Source organism: Panthera tigris, chromosome A1, assembly GCF_018350195.1.
Source record: "Panthera tigris isolate Pti1 chromosome A1, P.tigris_Pti1_mat1.1, whole genome shotgun sequence".
Classification (NCBI taxonomy): domain Eukaryota; kingdom Metazoa; phylum Chordata; class Mammalia; order Carnivora; family Felidae; genus Panthera; species Panthera tigris.
In genome coordinates, this window is record NC_056660.1 from 156,091,813 (window position 1) to 156,118,624 (window position 26,812).

At 39.6% G+C, this 26,812-nt stretch overlaps 1 protein-coding gene across 23 annotated transcripts in view; it reads right to left on the reverse strand.

Moving 5' to 3' along the window:
- The window catches only part of MCTP1 (multiple C2 and transmembrane domain containing 1), a 535,596-nt gene that overhangs the window by 258,815 nt on the left and 249,969 nt on the right, over nucleotides 1–26,812 (reverse strand). For 2 of the 23 annotated variants that reach the window (XM_042990178.1, XM_042990185.1), the window contains exon 3: nucleotides 10,116–10,166. The exons of the other annotated variants lie outside the window; for them this stretch is intronic. In XM_042990178.1, coding sequence (XP_042846112.1) covers nucleotides 10,116–10,166 — 51 coding nt within the window. The remainder of the gene's footprint in view (nucleotides 1–10,115; nucleotides 10,167–26,812) is intronic. 23 annotated transcript variants of the gene reach the window in all.

Below are 26,812 nucleotides of genomic sequence, written 5' to 3' on the forward strand. Positions count from 1 at the left end.
GGATAAATTATAAAATGTATGTTATAAAACTATTCTGCTTCCTCTGAATCTTTAGAGCTATAATAGCTAGTCTCTATTTCACACATAGCCCTTCCAAGCATATATACAGTTCTGAATATATTTAGTCATTGGCACAATTATATCTCTGAGGTCATTAAAGATGCAATCAGCAAACTTTATCAATTATTTTTCAATGACAGAATTTTTAAAGGATATGCTTCCACAAGTAAACAATAAAAAGGAAGGATTTTTTCTTTTTACAGTACATGTTTAAAAGGGATGACTACAGGGGTGCCTGGGTGAATCAGTTGGTTGAATGTCTGAGTCTTGATTTCAGCTCAGGTCATGATACCAGGGTCATGAGATTGAGCCCCAGATTGGGCTCAGCACTGAGCAGGAAGCATGCTTAAGATTCTCTCTCTTTCCCTTTGCTCCTCTCTCCCACTCATTATGCTCTCTCTCTAAAAAAATAAAAATAAAGGGGCTCCTGGGTGGCTCAGTGGGAAAAGCATCTGACTTTGGCTCAGGTCATGATATCACAATTGGTGAGTTCAAGCCTCAGGTCAGGTTCTGTGCTGATAGCTCAGAGCCTGGACCCTGCTTCAGATTCTGTGTCTCCTTCCCTCTCTGCCTTTCCCCCACTCATGCTCTGTCTCTCTGTCTCTCAAAAATAAATCAACATTAAAAAAAATTAAAAAATTAAAAAAATTAAAAAATGAAAGGAATTATTAGTTACCTACATGTCCCTGGATTATCAATTAAAGCTTTTCTTCAATTACCATATTATTTGATAAGTCAGTGATTATAGAAGTTTTATAAGCAAGTAAAAAAGATAAGCAAAGTGAAGTGTTAACACCTACAATGTAACTAAAATACTTGAGGAACAATGAAAAAACCTTCACCCCTTAGTTTAAAAACAGTTAATAAGGGTTTAATGTGACAAGTGACTTCAAAACTTGCAATTATCCTGCTAAGGCATGTCGTCACCAACTGAGAAAAAGATGGCAGATACAGGGGTGTAGTAGGTGTTGTGAATCCTTGTTCCTATCCTCAACACCATATTCCGTTCAATTCTCTGTCAGGGTGTGGAAAAGTCCATTGTCTGGGTTGGCAAGTTTAACAAAAACTGTAGAACCAACCCAAGCACTATATTTCCCCATGATCCACTCTTTCTTGCCTTCTGCCTTTCTGCCAAGCTTGCTATTTTTTCCATTTCCATTAATACTCTGTTACTTTTTAAAGGAAGACAGGACTTTTTCTTAATAAAAGATTTGTGCTACTTTGCAGAGTGAATGAATTCTCCAGTTGGTATACTTTTCCTTTTCTGAAACACATTCATGCATTCAACAATATTTACCGGATGTCTATTATGTAGGCATTGGGGATTTAGCAAAGCATAAAATTAAGTCCCTACTCCTAAGGAGCTTTCGTTCTAGGGGAGGTAAACTGCCAATAAAGTGGAGGATAATATGTTACATGGTGATAGGTGCATGAAACAACATAAAGCCCTTGGTAAAGGGATGGTGGTCAGAGGGGCCTACTATTTTAGATAGGATATGGACAGAAAGCCTGCCCTGTAAGGAAACATTTGAAAAGGGACCTGAAGCAACGAGGAAGCATTTCAGGCAAAGGAAGCAGCAAATGCAGAGGCCCTGAAGAATTCTAGTGTGGGTGGGATGACTAGAAAGTGAATGGGAGGAGATGAAATCAGAACTTGTTGAAACAACAGATCACATGGGACCGTACAGACCCTTGGTAAGGACCTGGGTTTTCAAGTGAGTTAAAACAGAAGAGCAAATGAATAAATAGACTAAAATGGTGTAAGATTGCTTTGTCTGATGTCAAAAGATCAGCCTTTATTAGAGAATACACCAACACCTGAAAAATAGGATGTACTCAAAGGGCCAATTATAAAAGGGCAACTATATTGTTTTCTTAAATTACTCCAAGTAATTTTTAAATTTAAGACTAGCTGGGCCGAAATATTTCGACAAAGGCAACCTAAAGGTTAATAATGCATGTAAAATGAATGTGAATTTTTGTACTTCTCATCTTTGTGTCTACACTATATCCTTTAAAATTTAGATTTCTGAACTATATATAACATAATATAATCGAATATAAATTATATTCAGAATCTGCTATGACTCCTGTTGATGTCAGTAATATAATAACATCAAATGAGATTTGGCAACCAATATTCATCACTACACTATCATATTTAAAATAATAAGAATTCATTAAATACTAATGGTTTGCTCAGCACATAATGAGACCATTATTATTGGAAGCTACTGGGGTAGGCAGAATTCTAAAATGTACCCTTGAGATTTCTCATCTCAATCCCGGACTGTGAATATTGTATCTCATATATGTGACCATGTAGCTTATATGACAAAAGGGATTTTGCAGATGTAATTAGGTCTACTAATCAGTTGACTTTTGAGTTCATCAAAAGGGAGATTGGTAGGGTAGACCCATTCTGATCTAATTTCCTTTATTTTTTTTTTTTTTTAAATTTTTTTTATTTTTTAATATATGAAATTTACTGTCAAATTGGTTTCCATACAACACCCAGTGCTCATCCCAAAAGGTGCCCTCCTCAATACCCATCACCCACCCTGCCCTCCCTCCCACCCCCCATCAACCCTCAGTTTGTTCTCAGTTTTTAACAGTCTCTAATGCTTTGGCTCTCTCCCACTCTAACCTCTTTTTTTTTTTTTTTTTTTTCCTTCCCCTCCCCCATGGGTTTCTGTTATGTTTCTCAGGATCCACATAAGAGTGAAACCATATGGTATCTGTCTTTCTCTGTATGGCTTATTTCACTTAGCATCACACTCTCCAGTTCCATCCATGTTGCTACAAAAGGCCATATTTCATTTTTTCTCATTGCCACGTAGTATTCCATTGTGTATATAAACCACAATTTCTTTATCCATTCATCAGTTGATGGACATTTAGGCTCTTTCCATAATTTGGCTATTGTTGAGAGTGCCGCTATAAACATTGGGGTACAGGTGCCCCTATGCATCAGTACTCCTGTATCCCTTGGATAAATTCCTAGCAGTGCTATTGCTGGGTCATAGGGTAGGTCTATTTTTAATTTTCTGAGGAACCTCCACACTGTTTTCCAGAGCGGCTGCACCAATTTGCATTCCCACCAACAGTGCAAGAGGGTTCCTGTTTCTCCACATCCTCTCCAGCATCTATAGTCTCCTGATTTCTTCATTTTGGCCACTCTGACTGGCGTGAGGTGGTATCTGAGTGTGGTTTTGATTTGTATTTCCCTGATAAGGAGCGACGTTGAACATCTTTTCATGTGCCTGTTGGCCATCCGGATGTCTTCTTTAGAGAAGTGTCTATTCATGTTTTCTGCCCATTTCTTCACTGGGTTATTTGTTTTTCTGGTGTGGAGTTTGATGAGCTCTTTATAGATTTTGGATACTAGCCCTTTGTCCGATGTGTCATTTGCAAATATCTTTTCCCATTCCGTTGGTTGCCTTTTAGTTTTGTTGGTTGTTTCCTTTGCTGTGCAGAAGCTTTTTATCTTCATAAGGTCCCAGTAATTCACTTTTGCTTTTAATTCCCTTGCCTTTGGGGATGTGCCGAGTAAGAGATTGCTACGGCTGAGGTCAGAGAGGTCTTTTCCTGCTTTCTCCTCTAAGGTTTTGATGGTTTCCTGTCTCACATTCAGGTCCTTTATCCATTTTGAGTTTATTTTTGTGAATGGTGTGAGAAAGTGGTCTAGTTTCAACCTTCTGCATGTTGCTGTCCAGTTCTCCCAGCACCATTTGTTAAAGAGACTGTCTTTTTTCCATTGGATGTTCTTTCCTGCTTTGTCAAAGATGAGTTGGCCATACGTTTGTGGGTCTAGTTCTGGGGTTTCTATTCTATTCCATTGGTCTCTGTGTCTGTTTTTATGCCAATACCATGCTGTCTTGATGATGACAGCTTTGTAGTAGAGGCTAAAGTCTGGGATTGTGATGCCTCCTGCTTTGGTCTTCTTCTTCAAAATTACTTTGGCTATTCGGGGCCTTTTGTGGTTCCATATGAATTTTAGGATTGCTTGTTCTAGTTTCGAGAAGAATGCTGGTGCAATTTTGATTGGGATTGCATTGAATGTGTAGATAGCTTTGGGTAGTATTGACATTTTGACAATATTTATTCTTCCAATCCATGAGCAGGGAATGTCTTTCCATTTCTTTATATCTTCTTCAATTACCTGCATAAGCTTTCTATAGTTTTCAGCATACAGATCTTTTACATCTTTGGTTAGATTTATTCCTAGGTATTTTATGCTTCTTGGTGCAATTGTGAATGGGATCAGTTTCTTCATTTGTCTTTCTGTTGCTTCATTGTTAGTGTATAAGAATGCAACTGATTTCTGCACATTGATTTTGTATCCTGCAACTTTGCTGAATTCATGTATCAGTTCTAGCAGACTTTTGGTGGAGTCTATCGGATTTTCCATGTATAATATCATGTCATCTGCAAAAAGCGAAAGCTTGACTTCATCTTTGCCAATTTTGATGCCTTTGATTTCCTTTTGTTGTCTGATTGCTGATGCTAGAACTTCCAGCACTATATTAAACAGCAGCGGTGACAGTGGGCATCCCTGTCGTGTTCCTGATCTCAGGGAAAAAGCTCTCAGTTTTTCCCCGTTGAGGATGATGTTAGCTGTGGGCTTTTCATAAATGGCCTTTATGATCTTTAAGTATGTTCCTTCTATCCCGACTTTCTCAAGGGTTTTTATTAAGAAAGGGTGCTGGATTTTGTCAAAGGCCTTTTCTGCATCGATTGACAGGATCATATGGTTCTTCTCTTTTTTTTTGTTAATGTGATGTATCACGTTGATCGATTTGCGAATGTTGAACCAGCCCTGCATCCCAGGAATGAATCCCACTTGATCATGGTGAATAATTCTTTTTATATGCTGTTGAATTCGATTTGCTAGTATCTTATTAAGAATTTTTGCATCCATATTCATCAGGGATATTGGCCTGTAGTTCTCTTTTTTTACTGGGTCTCTGTCTGGTTTAGGAATCAAAGTAATACTGGCTTCATAGAATGAGTCTGGAAGTTTTCCTTCCCTTTCTATTTCTTGGAATAGCTTGAGAAGGATAGGTATTATCTCTGCTTTAAATGTCTGGTAGAACTCCCCTGGGAAGCCATCTGGTCCTGGACTCTTATTTGTTGGGAGATTTTTGATAACCGATTCAATTTCTTCGCTGGTTATGGGTCTGTTCAAGCTTTCTATTTCCTCCTGATTGAGTTTTGGAAGAGTGTGGGTGTTTAGAAATTTGTCCATTTCTTCCAGGTTGTCCAATTTGCTGGCATATAATTTTTCATAGTATTCCCTGATAATTGTTTGTATCTCTGAGGGATTGGTTGTAATCATTCCATTTTCATTCATGATTTTATCTATTTGGGTCATCTCCCTTTTATTTTTGAGAAGCCTGGCTAGAGGTTTGTCAATTTTGTTTATTTTTTCAAAAAACCAACTCTTGGTTTCGTTGATCTGCTCTACAGTTTTTTTAGATTCTATATTGTTTATTTCTGCTCTGATCTTTATTATTTCTCTTCTTCTGCTGGGTTTAGGCTGCCTTTGCTGTTCTGTTTCTATTTCCTTTAGGTGTGCTGTTAGATTTTGTATTTGGGATTTTTCTTGTTTCTTGAGATAGGCCTGGATTGCAATGTATTTTCCTCTCAGGACTGCCTTCGCTGCATCCCAAAGCGTTTGGATTGTTGTATTTTCATTTTCGTTTGTTTCCATATATGTTTTAATTTCTTCTCTAATTGCCTGGTTGACCCACTCATTCGTTAGTAGGGTGTTCTTTAACCTCCATGCTTTTGGAGGTTTTCCAGACTTTTTCCTGTGGTTGATTTCAAGCTTCATAGCATTGTGGTCTGAAAGTATGCATGGTATAATTTCAATTCTTGTAAACTTATGAAGGGCTGTTTTGTGACCCAGTATATGATCTATCTTGGAGAATGTTCCATGTGCACTCGAGAAGAAAGTATATTCTGTTGCTTTGGGATGCAGAGTTCTAAATATATCTGTCAAGTCCATCTGATCCAATGTATCATTCAGGGCCCTTGTTTCTTTATTGACCATGTGTCTAGATGATCTATCCATTTCTGTAAGTGGGGTGTTAAAGTCCCCTGCAATGACCACATTCTTATCAATAAGGTTGCTTATGTTTATGAGTAATTGTTTTATATATCTGGGGGCTCGGGTATTTGGCGCATAGACATTTATAATAGTTAGCTCTTCCTGGTGGATAGACCCTGTGATTATTATATAATGCCCTTCTTCATCTCTTGTTACAGCCTTTAATTTAAAGTCTAGTTTGTCTGATATAAGTATGGCTACTCCAGCTTTCTTTTGGCTTCCAGGAGCATGATAAATAGTTCTCCATCCCCTCACTCTCAATCTAAGGGTGTCCTCAGATCTAAAATGAGTCTCTTGTAGACAGCAAATAGATGGGTCTTGTTTTTTTATCCATTCTGATACCCTATGTCTTTTAGTTGGTGCATTTAATCCATTTACATTCAGTGTTATTATAGAAAGATATGGGTTTAGAGTCATTGTGATTTCTGTATGTTTTATGCTTGTAGTGATGTCTCTGGTACTTTGTCTCACAGGATCCCCCTTAGGATCTCTTGTAGGGCTGGTTTAGTGGTGACAAATTCCTTCAGTTTTTGTTTGTTTGGGAAGACCTTTATCTCTCCTTCTATTCTAAATGACAGACTTGCTGGATAAAGGATTCTCGGCTGCATATTTTTTCTGTTTAGCACACTGTAGATATCGTGCCAAGCCTTTCTGGCCTGCCAAGTTTCAAAGGAGAGATCAGTCACGAGTCTTATAGGTCTCCCTTTATATGTGAGGGCACGTTTATCCCTTGCTGCTTTCAGAATTTTCTCTTTATCCTTGTATTTTGCCAGTTTCACTATGATATGTCGTGCAGAAGATCGATTCAAGTTACGTCTGAAGGGAGTTCTCTGTGCCTCTTGGATTTCAATGCCTTTTTCCTTCCCCAGTTCAGGGAAGTTCTCAGCTATAATTTGTTCAAGTACCCCTTCAGCACCCTTCCCTCTCTCTTCCTCCTCTGGGATACCAATTATGCGTATATTATTTTTTTTTAGTGTATCACTTAGTTCTCTAATTTTCCCCTCATACTCCTGGATTTTTTTATCTCTCTTTCTTTCAGCTTCCTCTTTCTCCATAACTTTATCTTCTAGTTCACCTATTCTCTCCTCTGCCTCTTCAAGCCGAGCCATCGTGGATTCCATTTTGTTTTGCAATTCGTTTAAAGCGTTTTTCAACTCCTCGTGACTGTTCCTTAGTCCCTCGATCTTTGTGGCAAGAGATTCTCTGCTGTCCTGTATACTGTTTTCAAGCCCAGCGATTAATTTTATGACTATTATTCTAAATTCACTTTCTGTTATATTATTTAAATCCTTTTTGATCAGTTCATTAGCTGTTGTTATTTCCTGGAGATTCTTCTGAGGGGAATTCTTCCGTTTGGTCATTTTGGAGAGTCCCTGGCGTGGTGAGGACCTGCAGTGCACTTCCCCTGTGCTGTGGTGTATAACTGGAGTTAGTGGGCGGGGCCGCAGTCCGACCCGATGTCTGCCCCCAGCCCACTGCCGGGGCCACAGTCAGACTGGTGTGTGCCTTCTCTTCCCCTCTCCTAGGGGCGGGATTCACTGTGGGGTGGCGTGTCCCGTCTGGGCTACTTGCACACTGCCAGGCTTGTGTTGCTGGGGATCTGGCGTATTAGCTGGGGTGGGTAGGCAAGGTGCACGGGGGCTGGAGGGGCAGGCTTAGCTCGCTTCTCCTTAGGTGATCCACTTCAGGAGGGGCCCTGTGGCAGTGGGAGGGAGTCAGATCCGCTGCCGGAGGTTTGGCTCCGCAGATGCACAGAGTTGGGTGTTTGCGCGGAGCGAGCAAGTTCCCTGGCAGGAACTGGTTCCCTTTGGGATTTTGGCTGGGGGATGGGCGGGGGAGATGGCGCTGGCGCCCTTGTTCCCCGCCAAGCTGAGCTCTGCCGTCCGGGGGCTCAGCAGCTCTCCCTCCCTTTGTCCTCCAGCCTTCCCGCTTTCCGCGCAGAGCTGTTAACTTATGACCTCCCAGACGCTAAGTCGCGCTTGCTGTCGGAACACAGTCTGTCCGGCCCCTCCGCTTTTGCCAGCCCGACTCGGGGGCTCTGCTTGGCCGGCAAGCCGCCCCTCCGCCCCGGCTCCCTCCCGCCAGTCCGTGGAGCGCGCACCGCCTCGCCGCCCTTCCTACCCTCTTCCGTGGGCCTCTGGTCTGCACTTGACTCCGGAGACTCCCTTCTGCTAATCCTCTGGCGGTTTTCTGGGTTCTTTAGGCAGGTGTAGGTGGAATCTAAGTGATCGGCAGGACGCGCTGTGAGCCCTGCGTCCTCCTACGCCGCCATCTTCCGGAACCCTCATCGAGTGCATCTGATCTAATTTCCTTTAAAAGCACAGTGTTTTCTCCACTTGGTAGCAAATAAATTCATTCCCCTTTTGAAAAACCATAGAGGGAGAAGTAACTCTAAGCCAATATAACAATTCTGCCATTCTCAAAGTGTGGCTTCTGACTTTTGGTTCGGGACAGCCACTCTACTCCCCCTGCCCAGTTTTACTGGGATAAAATTGTGTAAGTTTTGAGATGTACAACATTATTTGGTGTGTGTATACATTGTGAAATAATTATCATAGTAAGATTAGTTAACATGTTCTATCACCTCACATAGTTAACTTTGTGTGTGTGTGTGTGTGTGTGTGTGGGTGTGTGTGGTGAATATATTTAAGATCTATTCTCTTAGTAAATTTCAAGCATACAATGCAATATTACTAATTATAGTCATCATGCTGAACACAGATTCCCAGAAATTACTCATCTTATAACTAGAAGTTTATTCCCTTTGACCACCATCACCCATTTCCCCCATCTCAAGACAACCATTAAACTACTCTGTATTTCTGACATTAGTTTTTTCAGTTCCACATAGAAGTGAGATCACAGAGTATTCAAGACAGCCACTCTTGTTCTCTTCATCTCCCAACTGGAAAGAAGGTGGAAGAGGGTTAGAAAACAGCTGTGTATTTGTCTTAGGTGTACGACCCAGATGCTGCATTACCCAAAGTAGCACCTCTGCTTACACCTCATCAGCCAGAAAGTAGAACTAAGCTGCAAGGGAGGCTAGAAAATTCCAGCTGTTGCTATGAGTCCTTTTGCGCACAGAAAACATAGAAGTTCTATGATGAAAGATGGGGGTGGGGGAATGGATGTCAGTGGACAACTGTAAGTCTCTACTATAATCCCACAGATGAGCTCAGAATGGCATTGTGAATACTGAGTTATTCAAATTGTGACGAATTTTTTTCCATGGAATTGTGTTAGGTAGATAGCTGTTGCATCAAAACTGTCCCCAATTAGTCCTAAATCTATTTTCTAGACTCTCCACCTAGACCAAAAAAAAAAAAAGAAAAGAAAAAAAGAAAAAAAAAAAGAATAATTCCCCTTTTATGTAATAGTCTTCCAAATATTTGAATCAGATTGTCAACATCCCCCATAAGTTTCTAGGCTCAGTACTCTCTAGTCCCTCTCCTACTTTTCCCTATTTAACATTCCTAACTATCTTAAATGTTCTGGAATCATTTTCACTTGTAAAGGAATTTTTTAAAACATGGCCTTCTGCAAAGAACATAGTTCTCAGTGAAAGGCTTTTGGCTAAGAATGTGAGTTGGCAAAGAGGCCAAGGGAGTGTTTAAGGTAAAGAACTAAATCAGGTTGTGTTTGCAGGAACAAATGAACATGGTATGCTCTTAAGAAATCTATGAAAATCACACATGCTAGAGTGGAAAAATTTTTGGAGAGGGGGTAATTAACAAGAGATACAATTATTCAATAGTGCATATGGCATCCATAAATGTAGAGTCTTCAAGGCCAGATTACAGAATTATGACATAATCATATTAATATAAAGGAAGCAATGGAGGTAGTACATTGAAATCTACAGTCTAAGCTATAAATACCTGCTTTTAAATGTGGATGTCAAAAAAGTAAAACAATGGATATGCATAGCTGTAGAAAGTATCACCTTTTAAAGTTGATAGTTGGCTTTTCTTTAATTTCTTCATAAGGTTATAGCCTTAAAGACAAAGAAATTTTCATAATATATAAAATCGTACTTTAAAAACAAACACATCTTGTATTTAATATAAAAATAAATTGCCTAAAACATATTATATAGAATAAACATGATATTTATGAATATTAAATATAAAATATTTTTAATATTAAATACTGTCCTCACACTGACATTTTCTTTAATCAAGAAGAGAGCACTTGCTAATAAACTTTATAATAGAGATGATTAAGTCATATATCGATATTCTCTTACATCTTATTTAATATAAGTTCTGATGTAAACAATACCCATGGGATTTTAAGTATTCTACAAAAATTTATGTTACTGTGTGATAAAACTAATTAAAATCTCTCAGGGAGATCATTATTCTCTGCTTATAAATCTCCACATCCTCCCAGTATCAGGGAGCAAATGCTCAAGAAAAGATTATGACTGCGGTAAATTTACAAAAGCCATCATTTTCAGAGCTGGTGAGAATCTGTGCTACCAGGCACCAGAAAAGTGAATGAGTGGTGGGAAAGAAAAATAAGACTACAATAAGATACTACCTCTCTCTATATATATATATTAAAAAACAAAAACAAAACAAAACAAAAACACAAAACAGAAAATAACAAGTGTTGGTGAGAATGTATACAAATTATAATTTTGAACCCTTGTGTGATGTTGGAGGAAATGAAAAATGGTACAGTCACTGGGAAAAAGAATGAGGCAATTCCTCAAAACATTAAAAATGGATCTAGCAATCTCATTTCTGGTTACATATCCAAAGGAAATAAAATCACTATTTCAAACTGATAGCTGCACACCGTGTTCATGACAGCATTATTCATAGTAGCCAAGATGTGAAAACAGCCTAAGGTCTGTTATTAGATGAATGGACAAAGAAAATGTGGTATATACATACAGTGGAATATTACTGAGGCTTAAAAAAGAAGGTAATTGTACCATTTGTGACCTAATGGATAGGTCTAGAAGTTTAATGGATGGACCATTAAGCTAAGTGAAATTAGCTAGACACAGAAAGACAAATACTGCTGATCTCACATATGTGAAATCTAAGAAAGTCAAAATTACAGTAACAGAGTAGAATGCTGATTAGCAGGTGCTGGGGGCAGTGAGGCAAATGGGGAGATGCTGGTCAAAGGGTATATACAAACTATCTGTTACAAGGTGAGGAAGTTCTGGAAATTTAATGTATGTCATGATGACTACAATACATGAATATATTATACTATAAATAATACATAATAATACCTTAATAATGAGGTATTGTACACTTGAAATTTGCTGAGAAACTAGGTCTCGATTATTCTTACCAAAAAAAAAAAAAAAAAGGTAAATATGTACGGTGGTGGATATACTAATTAACTTGATTGGGAAAATCATTTTATAATGTATGATATGCAAAACATTACATTGTACACCTTAAACGTACAAATTTTTATCAATTACACTTTAGTGAAGCTGGAAAAAATTTATTTTATGGAAAACAAACAAATCATAGTGATCTTAAGAGGCTAATCCAATAAACTAATCTGATCAAACAAAGAAAAATTAGGGGGGAAAAGTACATGAGTGGTAAATGTAACCAAGTACCCTTTTTTGAGATTGAGCAATAGTTTATCATATCTCCTTAATAATGTAGGCCGGTAAAACAACAGACCATTTAATGGCAATATGTGATATTAACATCACAGTAGTATTGATAACTTAATATGAATGCTATCCTAAAGGAGACAAATGATTTGAAGCCCCAGTCATTAGTGCTTTCAATTTTTGCTTTGTTTGAAATGAGATCTGATTTTTATTTTCTCTTAACATTTTTACACCTATGGGGCGCCTGGATAGCTCAGTTGGTTAGGCAATAGACTCTTGGTCTCAGCTCAGGTCATGATCTCACAGTTAATGGGTTTGAGCCTCACATGGGGCTCTGCATTGACAGTGTGGAAATTGCTTGGGATTCTCTCTCTTTCTCCCTCTCTCTCTCTCTCTGCCTCTACCCTGCTTGCACTCTCTCTCTCTCTTTCAATAAATAAATAAACAAAATTAAAAAAATTTTTACACCTACAATGTCTATTTAGAAAAGCAGTATAGAGATCAAAGGCCTTGCTCAAATTCTCTCAGTTCTGAAAAGCACTTTATTTAAAAAATGAATTTCAGGGGTGCCTGGATGGCTCAGTCAGTTAAGCATCTGACTTCAGCTCAGGTCATGATCCTACAGTTCATGGGTTCGAGCCCCGTGTTGGGCTCTGTGCTGACAGCTTAGAGCTTAGAGTGTGGAGCCTGCTTCAGATTCTGTCTCTCCCTCTCTCTCTGCCCCTCCTTATTCTGTCTTTTTTTGTCTCTCAAAAAATGAATGTCAAAAAAAAATTTAAAAAAATGAATTTCAAACTCTTTGCCATCAATTTGTAATTGTGACAATTACTTCATAAATTCTGTTTATTTAACTCTCAAAACGTGTGTGGAGCAAGTCTGACTTTATCTGGCTCTGTAGCCAGAATGAAATTTTAAAAGTATGAAAAACTAAAATGCTAGAGAAATGCAGGATGTGACTACCACTGCTATGTGGGTTTTTTTTTTTTTCCCTTGCATAGCTGGAATGAGAGGCTGCTTTTATTAATTTTTGCCAGTCTTACCTACCTATTTCTCTGTTTTCCATGTTTTGTATCAAAGTACCCACTTGGGTTTGCCTTACAGGGGACCTCAGCTAAATTTCAGTCCTTTGATCATGATCTGTTTTACTAAGAATATAATATGGGTCTTTGTTTTTTCTTCACTAAGGACCAGTAGTTCAAACTTCAAAACAGGCTAGCACTGTCCTGGTTGTTGTTTTTATTAAAAAAGTTAACACATATTGCATGCTTACATTTGCCAGGCACTGTCCTTGTCATTTTACATGTCTCAACTCACCAAATGCTCAAAATAATTTTATACTGTGTTCTTTTATTATTTTATATTATATATTCTATAATAACTGATGGTTGTAATTTTCATGAGCACCACTGTCATCTATATCAATACCAACATGGGACTTTGCCGGGCTGTTATGTTGCAGGACTCAGAGGATTCCTAGCACGGACCATGTGCTGGGGGTTGTGCAGAGGAACTGCTCAGTAAATGCTCATGGATATTAATTTTTAACACTCGCGTACTTTGTGCTTTTCTGTGTCCCTTCTCACATCCCCGGTGTTCTGAGGAGTTCTGACTTATGTTGAAGATCAACTCTGCCAAAGGCATTACTTAGAGTTTCAGACGGGAGTGCAAATGGAAGATAGAATCTGTCTTAGGTGGGAACAAGGACTAGTATTTCAGAGGCAAAATAGCACAACAGAAGTCTTTTAATGATGGAGTAATTTAGGGTATGCCTTGGGACTTCCTTGGGATAGTCGCCAGAACTACCTGCATAACCTGAACAAATTAACTTAATGTGCACGCATAGAAAACAATAGCTACACTCTCTTATTTGTGTTTAGGAGGTAGTGAGGTATTTTTGGTAAGTAAAAAGCATGATTCCACAAAAGCCCAAAAGCTTTCACTGTTGAATGTAAGATTCCCTTGGAGAGCTTCTCAATGCTGAGTATGGTTTTACACAGGGAGTTTAATGGGCTTACCTAACTGTTTGCTTAAGCCTTTCCCATTTAATTACATTCTCATTATGAAAGTATATAAAAATTATGAAGTCCAAATAATTTGATTTTCTCTTCGCTACTGTCAGGGACACTGATTCTGTTTGCTATAGACACTGTATACTGTGACTAGGCTCTGCAGAAGCCAAAGAATGACATTCAAATTTTAGCAATATTGTCCTCCTAGGCTAGTGCTGGGTCTTTATTTTTATATTTCAATTTACTTATTTTCTTCAAAGTTGTTTCGCTGTAAATTTATTAAAGTAGTTTCTTCCAAGCTGAAGCAAATCTACTTTTCATGGATACTAAAAGCACTGAAGATTTATATTAATATTTATTCTTAAGCTAGAGCTTTCAACAATACCTTTCTGTTAACAGATATTGAGGCCTTTTGCTTTTTCTGAGCTGATTTACAAGTCTTCACAGAATAGCAATGTACCTTTTCTGAGTCATTTCAATCCTTCCTAACCTCTCCATTTCCATTTAGAAATGTGACAATTGATTTCTATTGTATTCAAATGATTGCTATCTCAAGAATTAATGAATATATTTTCCAAATGCTAATGTTTTAGTAAAATGAAAGTGCTCTTTTGCCCTTTAGCAATTTTGTGCATTGGATGCTGTAAAAATGATTTTTGGAGGTAGATTTATTGTATTTTATTTTTTTATTTTAGAGAGAGAGAGTGCCAGCAGGGGAGAGGGGAAGAAGGAAAGAGAATCTTAAGCAGGCTCCACTCTCAGCATGGAGCCCATCTTGGGGCTCAATCTCACAACCCTGGGATCATGACCTGAGCCGAAATCAAGAGTCAGATGCTCAAAAGACTGAGCCACCTAAGCTCCCCTGAAAGTCAGTGTTTTTGTTGTTGTTGTTGTTTATTTATTTATTTTGAGAGAGAGAGAGAAAGCACGAGCAGGGGAAGGGCAAAGAGAACAGATCCCAAGCAGGTCTCTTGCTGTCAGCACAGAGCCTACCTGATGCAAGGCTCAGACTCATGAACCATGCAATCAGGACCTGAGCAGAAATCGAGTCAGAAGCTTAAATGACTAAGCCACCCAGGTGACACTAGAAGTGGGTTTTTGAAAACAACTTGGCATCTTTATATGTTGATTTATTTGTTTCTCTACCTTCTAACTTCATTAAGGGCAACTATTTAAGATCCGATTAAATCCAATGGCTCAAAGAACGATTTTTAGTAGTATTATCCAGAAGAGCTGAAACACACTGGACACTCTGGGTGGAAAGACAAACAAGATTCCTTTTGTCTCTCTTTAACTTAGATTCTGTATTAGTTTTCTATTGCTGTGTAATAAATTACCATAAACAAAGTTATTTAAACAACACACATTTGTTATTTCAATGATTCTGTAGGTCAGGTTAGGGTTAACTGGGAGCTCTGCTCAGGGTCTCACAAGGCTGCAGTTGAGGTTGAAAGAGCAGAACTACGCCGGCCAACTCCATCTTGTTCTGTGTCCTCCACCTTGAGTGACTATGTCCCCGACATGGCCCCTTTCCGGGAAAATCGCAGAAACCTCAGACCACGCCGCCTCCCCTTGAGTAACCTCCCACTCACCCGTTCAAACTTCCCGATCAAAACACGCCTGGTGACCTGCGTAACGGGACTCCGACCCTTCCCCAGCCAATTGGCTGAGGCCATGACCCTTCCCCAGCCAATTGGCTGAGGCCACAGCCATTACCTCACCAACTTCCCCTAGACCCCTATAAAACCTTTGTGCTTTTGAAACTTGCTCTCTCCCCAGCATCTCACCGCTGCGTAGGTGCAGGTAGGGATTGAGATTGAGCTAGCTCGAATAAAGGCTCTTGCTTTTGCATCAGACTCGGCTCCCTGGTGGTCTTTGGGGATCACGAATTCTGGGCATAACAAGGTGTGAGCTGGGCTGACTTCTCATCTGAACCTTGAAATCTTTAGGCTGTAGAATTCAGTTCCTTGCAGTTGTAAGAATGAAGCCCTTGGCTCTTGGAAATCATTGCTCTCCACTGTTAGTTCATAACATAGCTGTTTACTTTTTTAAGGTCAGCAAAAGGATCTCATTACCTCAAGGAAGGTTCCAGTTACTTTCAAAGGACTCACCTGGTTAGGTCAGGTTCATCAAAGATCACATTCCTTTGATTAACTTAAAATCAGTTTATTAGAAACATTTACCAAGTTTGCAAAAATCCTTTTAATTTCTGCCATATAACATATCATAATCACAGGAGTGATATCCCATCATACTCAAAGATTCCACCCATACTAAAGGGGAGAGAATTAATACAAAGGACACAGATTGTTACGGGTCAACTTAAAATTCTGTTTACACCACACATATTAAATCCAGTTTTATTGAACCAGTTTCTTACATCCTATTTTCCAGACCTCATCACAGTTAGAGGCTCAAGGCACAAATAAATTACAGAATTACCAACTGTGAGGCCCTCTCTGGCATGGCACAGGTCACTTTCCCCAGGGACTTCTATTACTCTTCCTACCAATTATGCGGGACTTCTTAAAAGCAGTGTGTGCAATACTTTGTCTTCACAAGGCTATACACCAGATCCTACCATCCATCCCAAAGCATATACCTAATTGTACATCAGAGCATAGGAAGAAATATAAATGTATCATAAGTTTGAAATTTCTGAAGTGATAGTACACACACTATTAAGCAATGGCAAATCTGAAATGTTCTTGTTTTTGCTAATAAAATTTTAAGAACAATTCCTTATTCTCTCGTGAAAAAATGAAATGTTACCTTGTTCAGTTTTTTGCATTGCTGATACTCCACATTGGTGTATTTCAAAAGTAAAAGTTATCCATTTGACAGGTGTTGACCTTCCACTCTACTGATTTTTTTGGTACATGTGATGGAGTAAAAAGAAAAACCTACTGACTTCCTCTATGACATATATTATTCATAAAGAACATCTCTGTTTCTCTTTATTGTATATATATATATATATATATATATATATATATATATATAATATAATTTATTGTCAAGTTGGTTTCCATAAAACACCCAGTGCTCATCCCAAATGGTGCCCTCCTCAATGCCCATCACCTGCTTTCCCCTCCCCCACACCCCCATCAACCCTCAGTTCGTTCTTAGTATTTAAGAGTCTCTTAGGGTTTGCCTCCTTCCCTCTCTGTAACTTTTCCCCCCCTTCCCCTCCCCGCTGGTCTTCTGTTAAGTTTCTCGGGAGCCACATATGAGTCAATGTCATTGAGTCACAATGGTGAAACTGAAATCAGTGAACCATTTTAAATACTCTGAAGTACAGATTGCTTTCTCTAGCTTTATTTTTTTTGCCATTTTGAAAACAGATAATCATTCCTTTCCAGGATTCTGTTTTAATGATCCCAGAGTTCAATTCCAAAATTATTAAGGAAATAGGAGTATGATATTTAAGGACAAAATACAAGGTTTGTGCTTTTAAAAGTTAGAAAAAAAGGTATGAGATATATCCTCAGCATCACAAAAGCAATTGCCTTTTTCAATTCTTAGCAAGAACCCTGCTTTTTCTCTCCGTGTGAGGCAGAATGGCCACTGGCACTGGAATAAATAGTAAAAAGACATAAAATGAGTAGACTGTCAACAACATAAGTTGGCAAAACTCTAAAGGCAAAAACTCCAAAGCTGAGCACCAGAACCAATTAGAATATATAATACTAACTAAAAATAATGGGGAAAAAAGTCCTTGCAGCTCTCATTCAGAAATATCCATCAACTTATGGGGCACCTGGGTGGATAAGTTGGCTAAAGGACTTACTCTTGATTTTGGCTCAGATCATGATCCCAGGGTCATGAGATCAAGTCCTGCATCTGGCTCCACAGTGACAGCATGGAGCCTGCTAGGGATTGTCTCTCCCTCTCTGTCCCTCCTGTGCTCTTTCTCTTTCACAAGATAAATAAGTAAACTTAAAAAGAAAAAAGAAATATTCACTAATTTAACCAGTAACACTTCAGTTAATACCATGCTAATAATAATAATGTTGTTGATGATGGTGGAAATATAGACATAACTTGTTTCATTGCACTTTGCAGATACTGCACATTTTATAAATTGAAGGTTTCTGGCAACCCTGCACTAAGCAAGTCCATTGGCACCATTTTTTCCAACAGCATAGGCTCACTTTGTGTCTCTATGTCACATTTGGTACCTTTCACAGCATTTCAAAATTTTTCATTATTACTATATTTATAGTTATGGTGATCTGTGATCAGTGATCTTTGATGTTATTATTGTAACTGTTTAGGGGGTGCCACGAACTGTGCCTACGTAAGATAGCAAACTTAAATGATAAATGTTGTGTGGGTTCTGACTGTTCCACTGCCTGGCCATTCCCCCATCTCTCTCCCTCTCTTCAAGCCTCCCTAATCCCTGAGACACAACAATATTGAAATTAGGCCAATAACCCTACAATGGCCTATACGTGTTCAAGTGAAAGGAAGAGTTGTGTGTCTCTCACTTTAAATCCAAAGCTAGAGATGATTAAGCTTAGTGAGGAAGGGAAGTTGAAAGGTGACGCAGGCCAAAAGCTAAGCCTCTTGTGCCAAACAGCCAAGTTGCAAATGCAAAGGAAAAGTTCTTGGAAGGTAAAAGTTACTCCAGTGAACACATGAATGATATGATATTGCTGATATGGAGAAAATTTTAGTATTCTGGATAGAAGATCAAACCAGCTACAACATTCCCTTTAGCCAAAGCCAAATACAGAGTAAGGCCATAACTCTCTTCAATTCTATCAAGGTTGAGAGATGTGGAAGCTGCAGAAGACAAGTTTGATGACAGCAGAGGTTGGTTCATGAAATTTAAGTGAAAGAAATAATCTCTATAACATGGGCTTCCTTCTTACAACTGTAATGAACTGAACTCCACAGCCTAAAAATTTCAAGGTTCAGATGAGAACTCAGTACAAGGTGAAGCAGTAAGTGCTGATGTAGAAGTTGCAGCAAGTTGTCCAGAAGATTTAGATAACATAACTCAAAAATATGGCTATTGTTTAGTGTGGCTAAACAATTTTCCATGTAGACAAAACAACCTTACATTGGAAGAAGATGCCATCTAGGACTTTTATAGCTAGAGAAAAGAGTCAATGTCTTGCTTCAAAGTTTCAAAGGATGGGGCATGTGACTTTTGATCTTGGGGTTATGAGTTGGAGCCCCATGTTGGGTGTAGAGATTGCTTAAATAAATAAACTTTCAAAAAAAGTTTCAAAGGACAGGCTGACTCTCTTATAGGGGTCAATGAAGCTGGTGACTTTAAGCAGAAGTCAATGCTCATTTACCATTCTGAAAATCGTAGGACTCTTAAAAATTATGCTACATCTATTCTGCAGGTGCTCTGTAAGTGGAACAACAAAACCTGATGACAGCACGTCTGTTTATATAACATGGTTTAGTGAATATTGTAAGCCCATTATTCAGACCTTCTACTCAGAAAAAAATATTCCTTTCAAAATATTATTCTCATTGACAATACACCTGGTCACCCAAGAGCTCTGATGGAGATGCATAATGAAATTAATATTGTTTTCATGCTTGCTAACACAATGTCCATTCATCAACCTGTGGACCAAGGGGTAATTTCAACTTTCAAGTCTTATTATTTAAGCAATACATTTCATAAGGCTATAGTTGCCATAGACAGTGATTCCTCTCATGGATCTGGGCAAAGTAAACTGAAAACCTACGGAAACTATTCATTATGCCAGATGCCATTAAAAACATCTGTGATTTGGCAGAGAGGGAGGGAAGATGGCGGCTTAAGAGGACGCTGGGCTCACCGCGCATCCTGCTGATCACTTAGATTCCACCTACACCTGCCTAACTAACCCAGAAAACCACCAGAAGACTAGCAGAATGGAGTCTCCGGAGCCAAGCGCAGACAAGAGGCCCATGGAAGAGGGTAGGAAGGGCGGAGGGGCGGTGCGCGCTGCACGGACTGGCGGGAGGGAGCCGGGGCAGAGGGGCGGCCTGCTGGCCAAGCAGAGCCCCTGAGTCTGGCTGGCAAAAGCGGAGGGGTCGGACGGAGTGTGTTCTGACAGCAAGCGGGACTTAGCATCTGGGAGGTCATAAGTTAACAGCTCGGCTCGGAAAGCGGGAAGGCTGGAGGACAAAGGGAGGGAGAGTTGCTGAGCCCCCGGACGACAGAGCTCAGATTGTTGGGGAACAAAGGCGCTCGCCAGCGCCATCTCCCTCGCCCATCCCCCAGCCAAAATCCCAAAGGGAACCAGTTCCTGCCAGGGAACATGCTTGCTCCGCGCAAACACCCAACTCTGTGCTTCTGTGGAGCGGAGCCAACCCTCCGGCAGTGGGTGTGACTCCCTCCGGCTGCCACAGGGCCCCTCCTGAAGTGGATCACCTAAAGAGAAGCGAGCTAAGCCTGCCCCTCCTACCCCTGTGCACCTTGCCTACCCACCCCAGCTAATACACCAGATCCCCAGCACCACAAGCCTGGCAGTGTGCAAGTAGCCCAGACGGGCCACGCCACCCCACAGTGAATCCCACCCCTAGGAGAGGGGAAGAGAAGGCACACACCAGTCTGACTGTGGCCCCAGCAGTGGGCTGGGGGCAGACATCAGGACTGACTGTGGCTCCGACCACCAACTCCAGTTATACATCACAGCACAGGGGAAGTGCCCTGCAGGTCCCCACCACTCCAGGGACTATCCAAAATGACCAAACGGAAGAATTCCCCTCAAAAGAATCTCCAGGAAATAACAACAGCCAATGAACTGATCAAAAAGGACTTAAATAATATAACAGAAAGTGAATTTAGAATAATAGTCATAAAATTAATCACTGGGCTTGAAAACAGTACAGAGGACAGCAGAGAATCTCTTGCTACAGAGATCAAGGGACTAAGGAACAGTCAGGAGGAGCTGAAAAACGCTTTAAACAAGATGCAAAATAAAATGGAAACGATGACGGCTCGGATTGAAGAGGCAGAGGAGAGAATAGGTGAACTAGAAGATAAAGTTATGGAAAAAGAGGAAGCTGAGAAAAAGAGAGATAAAAAAATCCAGGAGTATGAGGGGAAAATTAGAGAACTAAGTGATACACTAAAAAGAAATAATATACGCATAATTGGTATCCCAGAGGAGGAAGAGAGAGGGAAAGGTGCTGAAGGGGTACTTGAAGAAATTATAGCTGAGAACTTCCCTGAACTGGGGAAGGAAAAAGGCATTGAAATCCAAGAGGCACAGAGAACTCCCTTCAGACGTAACTTGAGTCGATCTTCTGCACGACATATCATAGTGAAACTGGCAAAATACAAGGATAAAGAGAAAATTCTGAAAGCAGCAAGGGATAAACGTGCCCTCACATATAAAGGGAGACCTATAAGACTCGTGACTGATCTCTCTTCTGAAACTTGGCAGGCCAGAAAGGATTGGCACGAGATCCTCAATGTGATGAACAGAAAAAAAAATATGCAGCCGAGAATCCTTTATCCAGCAAGTCTGTCATTTAGAATAGGAGGAGAGATAAAGGTCTTCCCAAACAAACAAAAACTGAAGGTATTCGTCACCACTAAACCAGCCCTACAAGAGATCCTAAGGGGGATCCTGTGAGACAAAGTATCAGAGACATCGCTACAAGCATAAAGCATACAGACATCACAATGACTCTAAACCCCTATCTTTCTATAATAACACTGAATGTAAATGGATTAAATGTGCCAACCAAAAGACATAGGGTATCAGAATGGATAAACAAACATGACCCATCTATTTGCTTTCTACAAGAGACTCATTTTAGATATGAGGACACCTTTAGATTGAGAGTGAGGGGATGGAGAACTATTTATCATGCTACTGAAAGCCAAAAGAAAGCTGGAGTAGCCATACTTATATCAGACAAACTAGACTTTAAATTAAAGGCTGTAACGAGAGATGAAGAAGGGCATTATATAATAATTACAGGGTCTATCCATCAGGAAGAGCTAACAATTATAAATGTCTATGCGCCGAATACCGGAGCCCCCAAATATATAAAACAATTACTCATAAACATAAGCAACCTTATTGATAAGAATGTGGTCATTGCAGGGGACTTTAACACTCCACTTACAGAAATGGACAGATCATCTAGACACACGGTCAATAAAGAAACAAGGGCTCTGAATGATACATTGGATCAGATGGACTTGACAGATATATTTAGAACTCTGCATCCCAAAGCAACAGAATATACTTTCTTCTCGAGTGCACATGGAACATTCTCCAAGATAGATCAGATACTGGGTCACAAAACAGCCCTTCGTAAGTATACAAGAATTGAAATCATACCATGCATACTTTCAGATCACAATGCTATGAAGCTTGAAATCAACCACAGGAAAAAGTCTGGAAAACCTCCAAAAGCATGGAAGTTAAAGAACACCCTACTAAAGAATGAGTGGGTCAACCAGGCAATTAGAAAAGAAATTAAACAATATATGGAAACAAACGAAAATGAAAATACAACAATCCAAACGCTTTGGGATGCAGCGAAGACAGTCCTGAGAGGAAAATACATTGCAATCCAGGCCTACCTCAAGAAACAAGAAAAATCCCAAATACAAAATCTAACAACACACCTAAAGGAAATAGAAGCAGAACAGCAAAGGCAGCCTAAACCCAGCAGAAGAAGAGAAATAATAAAGATCAGAGCAGAAATAAACAATATAGAATCTAAAAAAACTGTAGAGCAGATCAACGAAACCAAGAGTTGGTTTTTTGAAAAAATAAACAAAATTGACAAACCTCTAGCCAGGCTTCTCAAAAATAAAAGGGAGATGACCCAAATAGATAAAATCATGAATGAAAATGGAATGATTACAACCAATCCCTCAGAGATACAAACAATTATCAGGGAATACTATGAAAAATTATATGCCAATAAATTGGACAACCTGGAAGAAATGGAAAAATTCCTAAACACCCACAAGCTTCCAAAACTCAATCAGGAGGAAATAGAAAGCTTGAACAGACCCATAACCAGCGAAGAAATTGAATCGGTTATCAAAAATCTCCCAACAAATAAGAGTCCAGGACCAGATGGCTTCCCAGGGGAATTCTACCAGATGTTTAAAGCAGAAATAATGCCTATCCTTCTCAAGCTATTCCAAGAAATAGAAAGGGAAGGAAAACTTCCAGACTCATTCTATGAAGCCAGTATTACTTTGATTCCTAAACCAGACAGACACCCAGTAAAGAAAGAGAACTACAGGCCAATATCCCTGATGAATATGGATGCAAAAATTCTCAATAAGATACTAGCGAATCGAATTCAACAGCATATAAAAAGAATTATTCACCATGATCAAGTGGGATTCATTCCTGGGATGCAGGGCTGGTTCAACATTCGCAAATCAATCAACGTGATACATCACATTAATAAAAGAAAAGATAAGAACCATATGATCCTGTCAATCGATGCAGAAAAGGCATTTGACAAAATCCAGCACCCTTTCTTAATAAAAACCCTCGAGAAAGTCGGGATAGAAGGTACATACTTAAACATCATAAAAGCCATTTATGAAAAGCCCACAGCTAACATCATCCTTAATAGGGAAAAACTGAGAGCTTTTTCCCTGAGATCGGGAACACGACAGGGATGCCCACTCTCACCGCTGTTGTTTAACATAGTGTTGGAGTTTCTAGCATCAGCAATCAGACAACAAAAGGAAATCAAAGGCATCAAAATTGGCAAAGTTGAAGTCAAGCTTTCACTTTTTGCAGATGACATGATATTATACATGGAAAATCCGATAGACTCCACCAAAAGTCTGCTAGAACTGATACATGAATTAGGCAAAGTTGCAGGATACAAAATCAATGTATAGAAATCAGTTGCATTCTTATACACTAACAATGAAGCAACAGAAAGACAAATAAAGAAACTGATCCCATTCACAATTGCACCCAGAAGCATAAAATACCTAGGAATAAATCTAACCAAAGATGTAAAAGATCTGTATGCTGAAACTATAGAAAGCTTATGAAGGTAATTGAAGAAGATATAAAGAAATGGAAAGACATTCCCTGTTCATGGATTGGAAGAAGAAATATTGTCAAAATGTCAATACTACCCAAAGCTATCTACACATTCAATGCAATCCCAATCAAAATTGCACCAGCATTCTTCTCGAAACTAGAACAAGCAATCCTAAAATTCATATGGAAACACAAAAGGCCCCGAATAGCCAAAGTAATTTTGAAGAAGAAGACCAAAGCAGGAGGCATCACAATCCCAGACTTTAGCCTCTACTACAAAGCTGTCATCATCAAGACAGCATGGTATTGGCACAAAAACAGACACAGAGACCAATGGAATAGAATAGAAACCCCAGAACTAGACCCACAAACGTATGACCAACTCATCTTTGACAAAGCAGGAAAGAACATCCAATGGAAAAAAGACAGTCTCTTTAACAAATGGTGCTGGGAGAACTGGACAGCAACATGCAGAAGGATGAAACTAGACCACTTTCTCACACCATTCACAAAGATAAACTCAAAATGGATAAAGGACCTGAATGTGAGACAGGAAACCATCAAAACCCTAGAGGAGAAAGCAGGAAAAGACTCTCTGACCTCAGCTGTAGCAATCTCTTACTCGACACATCCCCAAAGGCAAGGGAATTAAAAGCAAAAATAAACTACTGGGACCTTATGAAGATAAAAAGCTTCTGCACAGCAAAGGAAACAACCAACAAAACTAAAAGGCAACCAACGGAATGGGAAAAGATATTTGCAAATGACATATCGGACAAAGGGCTAGTATCCAAAATCTATAAAGAGCTCACCAAACTCCACACCCGAAAAACAAATAACCCAGTGAAGAAATGGGCAGAAAACATGAATAGACACTTCTCTAAAGAAGACATCCGGATGGCCAACAGGCACATGAAAAGATGCTCAATGTCGCTCCTTATCAGGGAAATACAAATCAAAACCACACTCAGATATCACCTCATGCCAGTCAGAGTGGCCAAAATGAACAAATCAGGAGACTATAGATGCTGGAGAAGATGTGGAGGAACGGGAACCGTCTTGCACTGTTGGTGGGAATGCAAACTGGTGCAGCCACTCTGGAAAACAGTGTGAAGGTTCCTCAGAAAATTAAAAATAGACCTACCCTATGACCCAGCAATAGCACTGCTAGGAATTTACCCAAGGGATACAGGAGTACTGATGCATAGGGGCACTTGTACCCCAATGTTTATAGCGGCACTCTCAACAATAGCCAAATTATGGAAAGAGCCTAAATGTCCATCAACTGATGAATGGATAAAGAAATGGTGGTTTATATACACAATGGACTACTACGTGGCAATGAGAAAGAATGAAATATGGCCCTTTGTAGCAACGTGGATGGAACTGGAGAGTGTGATGTTAAGTGAAATAAGCCATACAGAGAAAGACAGATACCATATGTGTTCACTCTTATGTGGATCCTGAGAAACTTAACAGAAACCCATGGGGGAGGGGAAGGAGAAAAAAAAAAAAAAGAGGTTAGAGTGGGAGAGAGCCAAAGCATTAGAGACTCTTAAAAACTGAGAACAAACTGAGGGTTGATGGGGGGTGGGAGGGAGGGGACGGTGGGCGATGGGTTGAGGAGGGCACCTTTTGGGATGAGCACTGGGTGTTGTATGGAAACCAATTTGACAATAAATTTCATATATTGAAAAAAAAAACATCTGTGATTCATAGGAAGGGGTTAAAACTCAACATGAATAGGAATTTGGAAGAAGTTGATTTCAATCCTCATGGATGACTTTAAGGGATTCAAGACTTCAGAGAAGAAAATAACTACAGATGTGTTGGGAAAAGCCAGAGAATGAGAATTAGAAGTGGAGCCTGAAGATGGAACTGAATTGTTGCTCATGACAAAACTTTAACAGATGAGGAGTTGCTTCTTCTTAAGGATGAGCAAAGAAAGTGGTTTCTTGAGATGGAATCTATTCCTGGTGAAGATGCTGTGAAGACTGCAGTTATGACAACAAAGGATTTAGAATATGACAACTTAGTTGATGAAACAGCTGCATAGTTTGAGAGGATTGATTCCAATTTTGAAAGAAGTTCTACCACGAATAAAATGCTATCAAACAGCATCACATGCAACAGAGAAATAGTGAAAGGAAGAGTCAATCAATGTGGCAAACATTGCTGCTGTCTTATTTTAAGAAATTACCACAACCACCCCTATCCTCAGCAACTACCACCCTGGTCAGTCAGCAAACATCAACGTGGATGGAGGCAAGACCCTCAGCAGCAAAAAGATGGCAACTAGCTGAAAGCTCAGACAATGGTTAGCCTTTTTTTAAAAAATAAAATATTTTTAAATTAAGGTGTATACATTGTTTGTTCAGACATAATGCTGTTGCACACTTAATGGACTGAAGTGTAATGTAAACATAACTTTTAAATGCACCGGGAAAGCAAAAGCTCCCTTTGGCTCTATTTATTGTGATATTCACTTTACTGCAGTGAAACTAAAACCACAATATCTCTGGGTTATGCCTTGTAGATGATCAGAGGGCTTACTTTGTGTCTTCCTCTAAAACATTATGTGTAGAATCCCATTTAACCTGTAGAACATGCCCAGGAGGCAGATGCCTTTATTATTCCATTTGCATATGATGCTTAGTTACTCCGTGACTCACTCTTGGACTCTCTGATGCCCATCGTATGCTGTAGCAGATTGCCACTGTCCAACCACTACACTCTCAGTTTTCCTACACATCAAAGACTTTCTACCTCCATACCTTCCTCAAGCACCTGTGACTTTCTGCACAGGAGTGTGCTTGGCACAAGCATGGCCCAGGCCTCGGTGATACACGCTTCAGAGCAAGCCTTAGCAAATGGCATATGGGAATTGGTAAATAAATAGTCGGTCCTCTTGGTTACGCATTAGGGCTTGCTAGGGGCATTCCACACCATGTCTTAGAGGTCCGAGAACTAACCTGATTTTTCACTCACCTTGTGCTGACTCCCTTCCTTTCCCTGTGTTATTCTTGCCCCTACTACT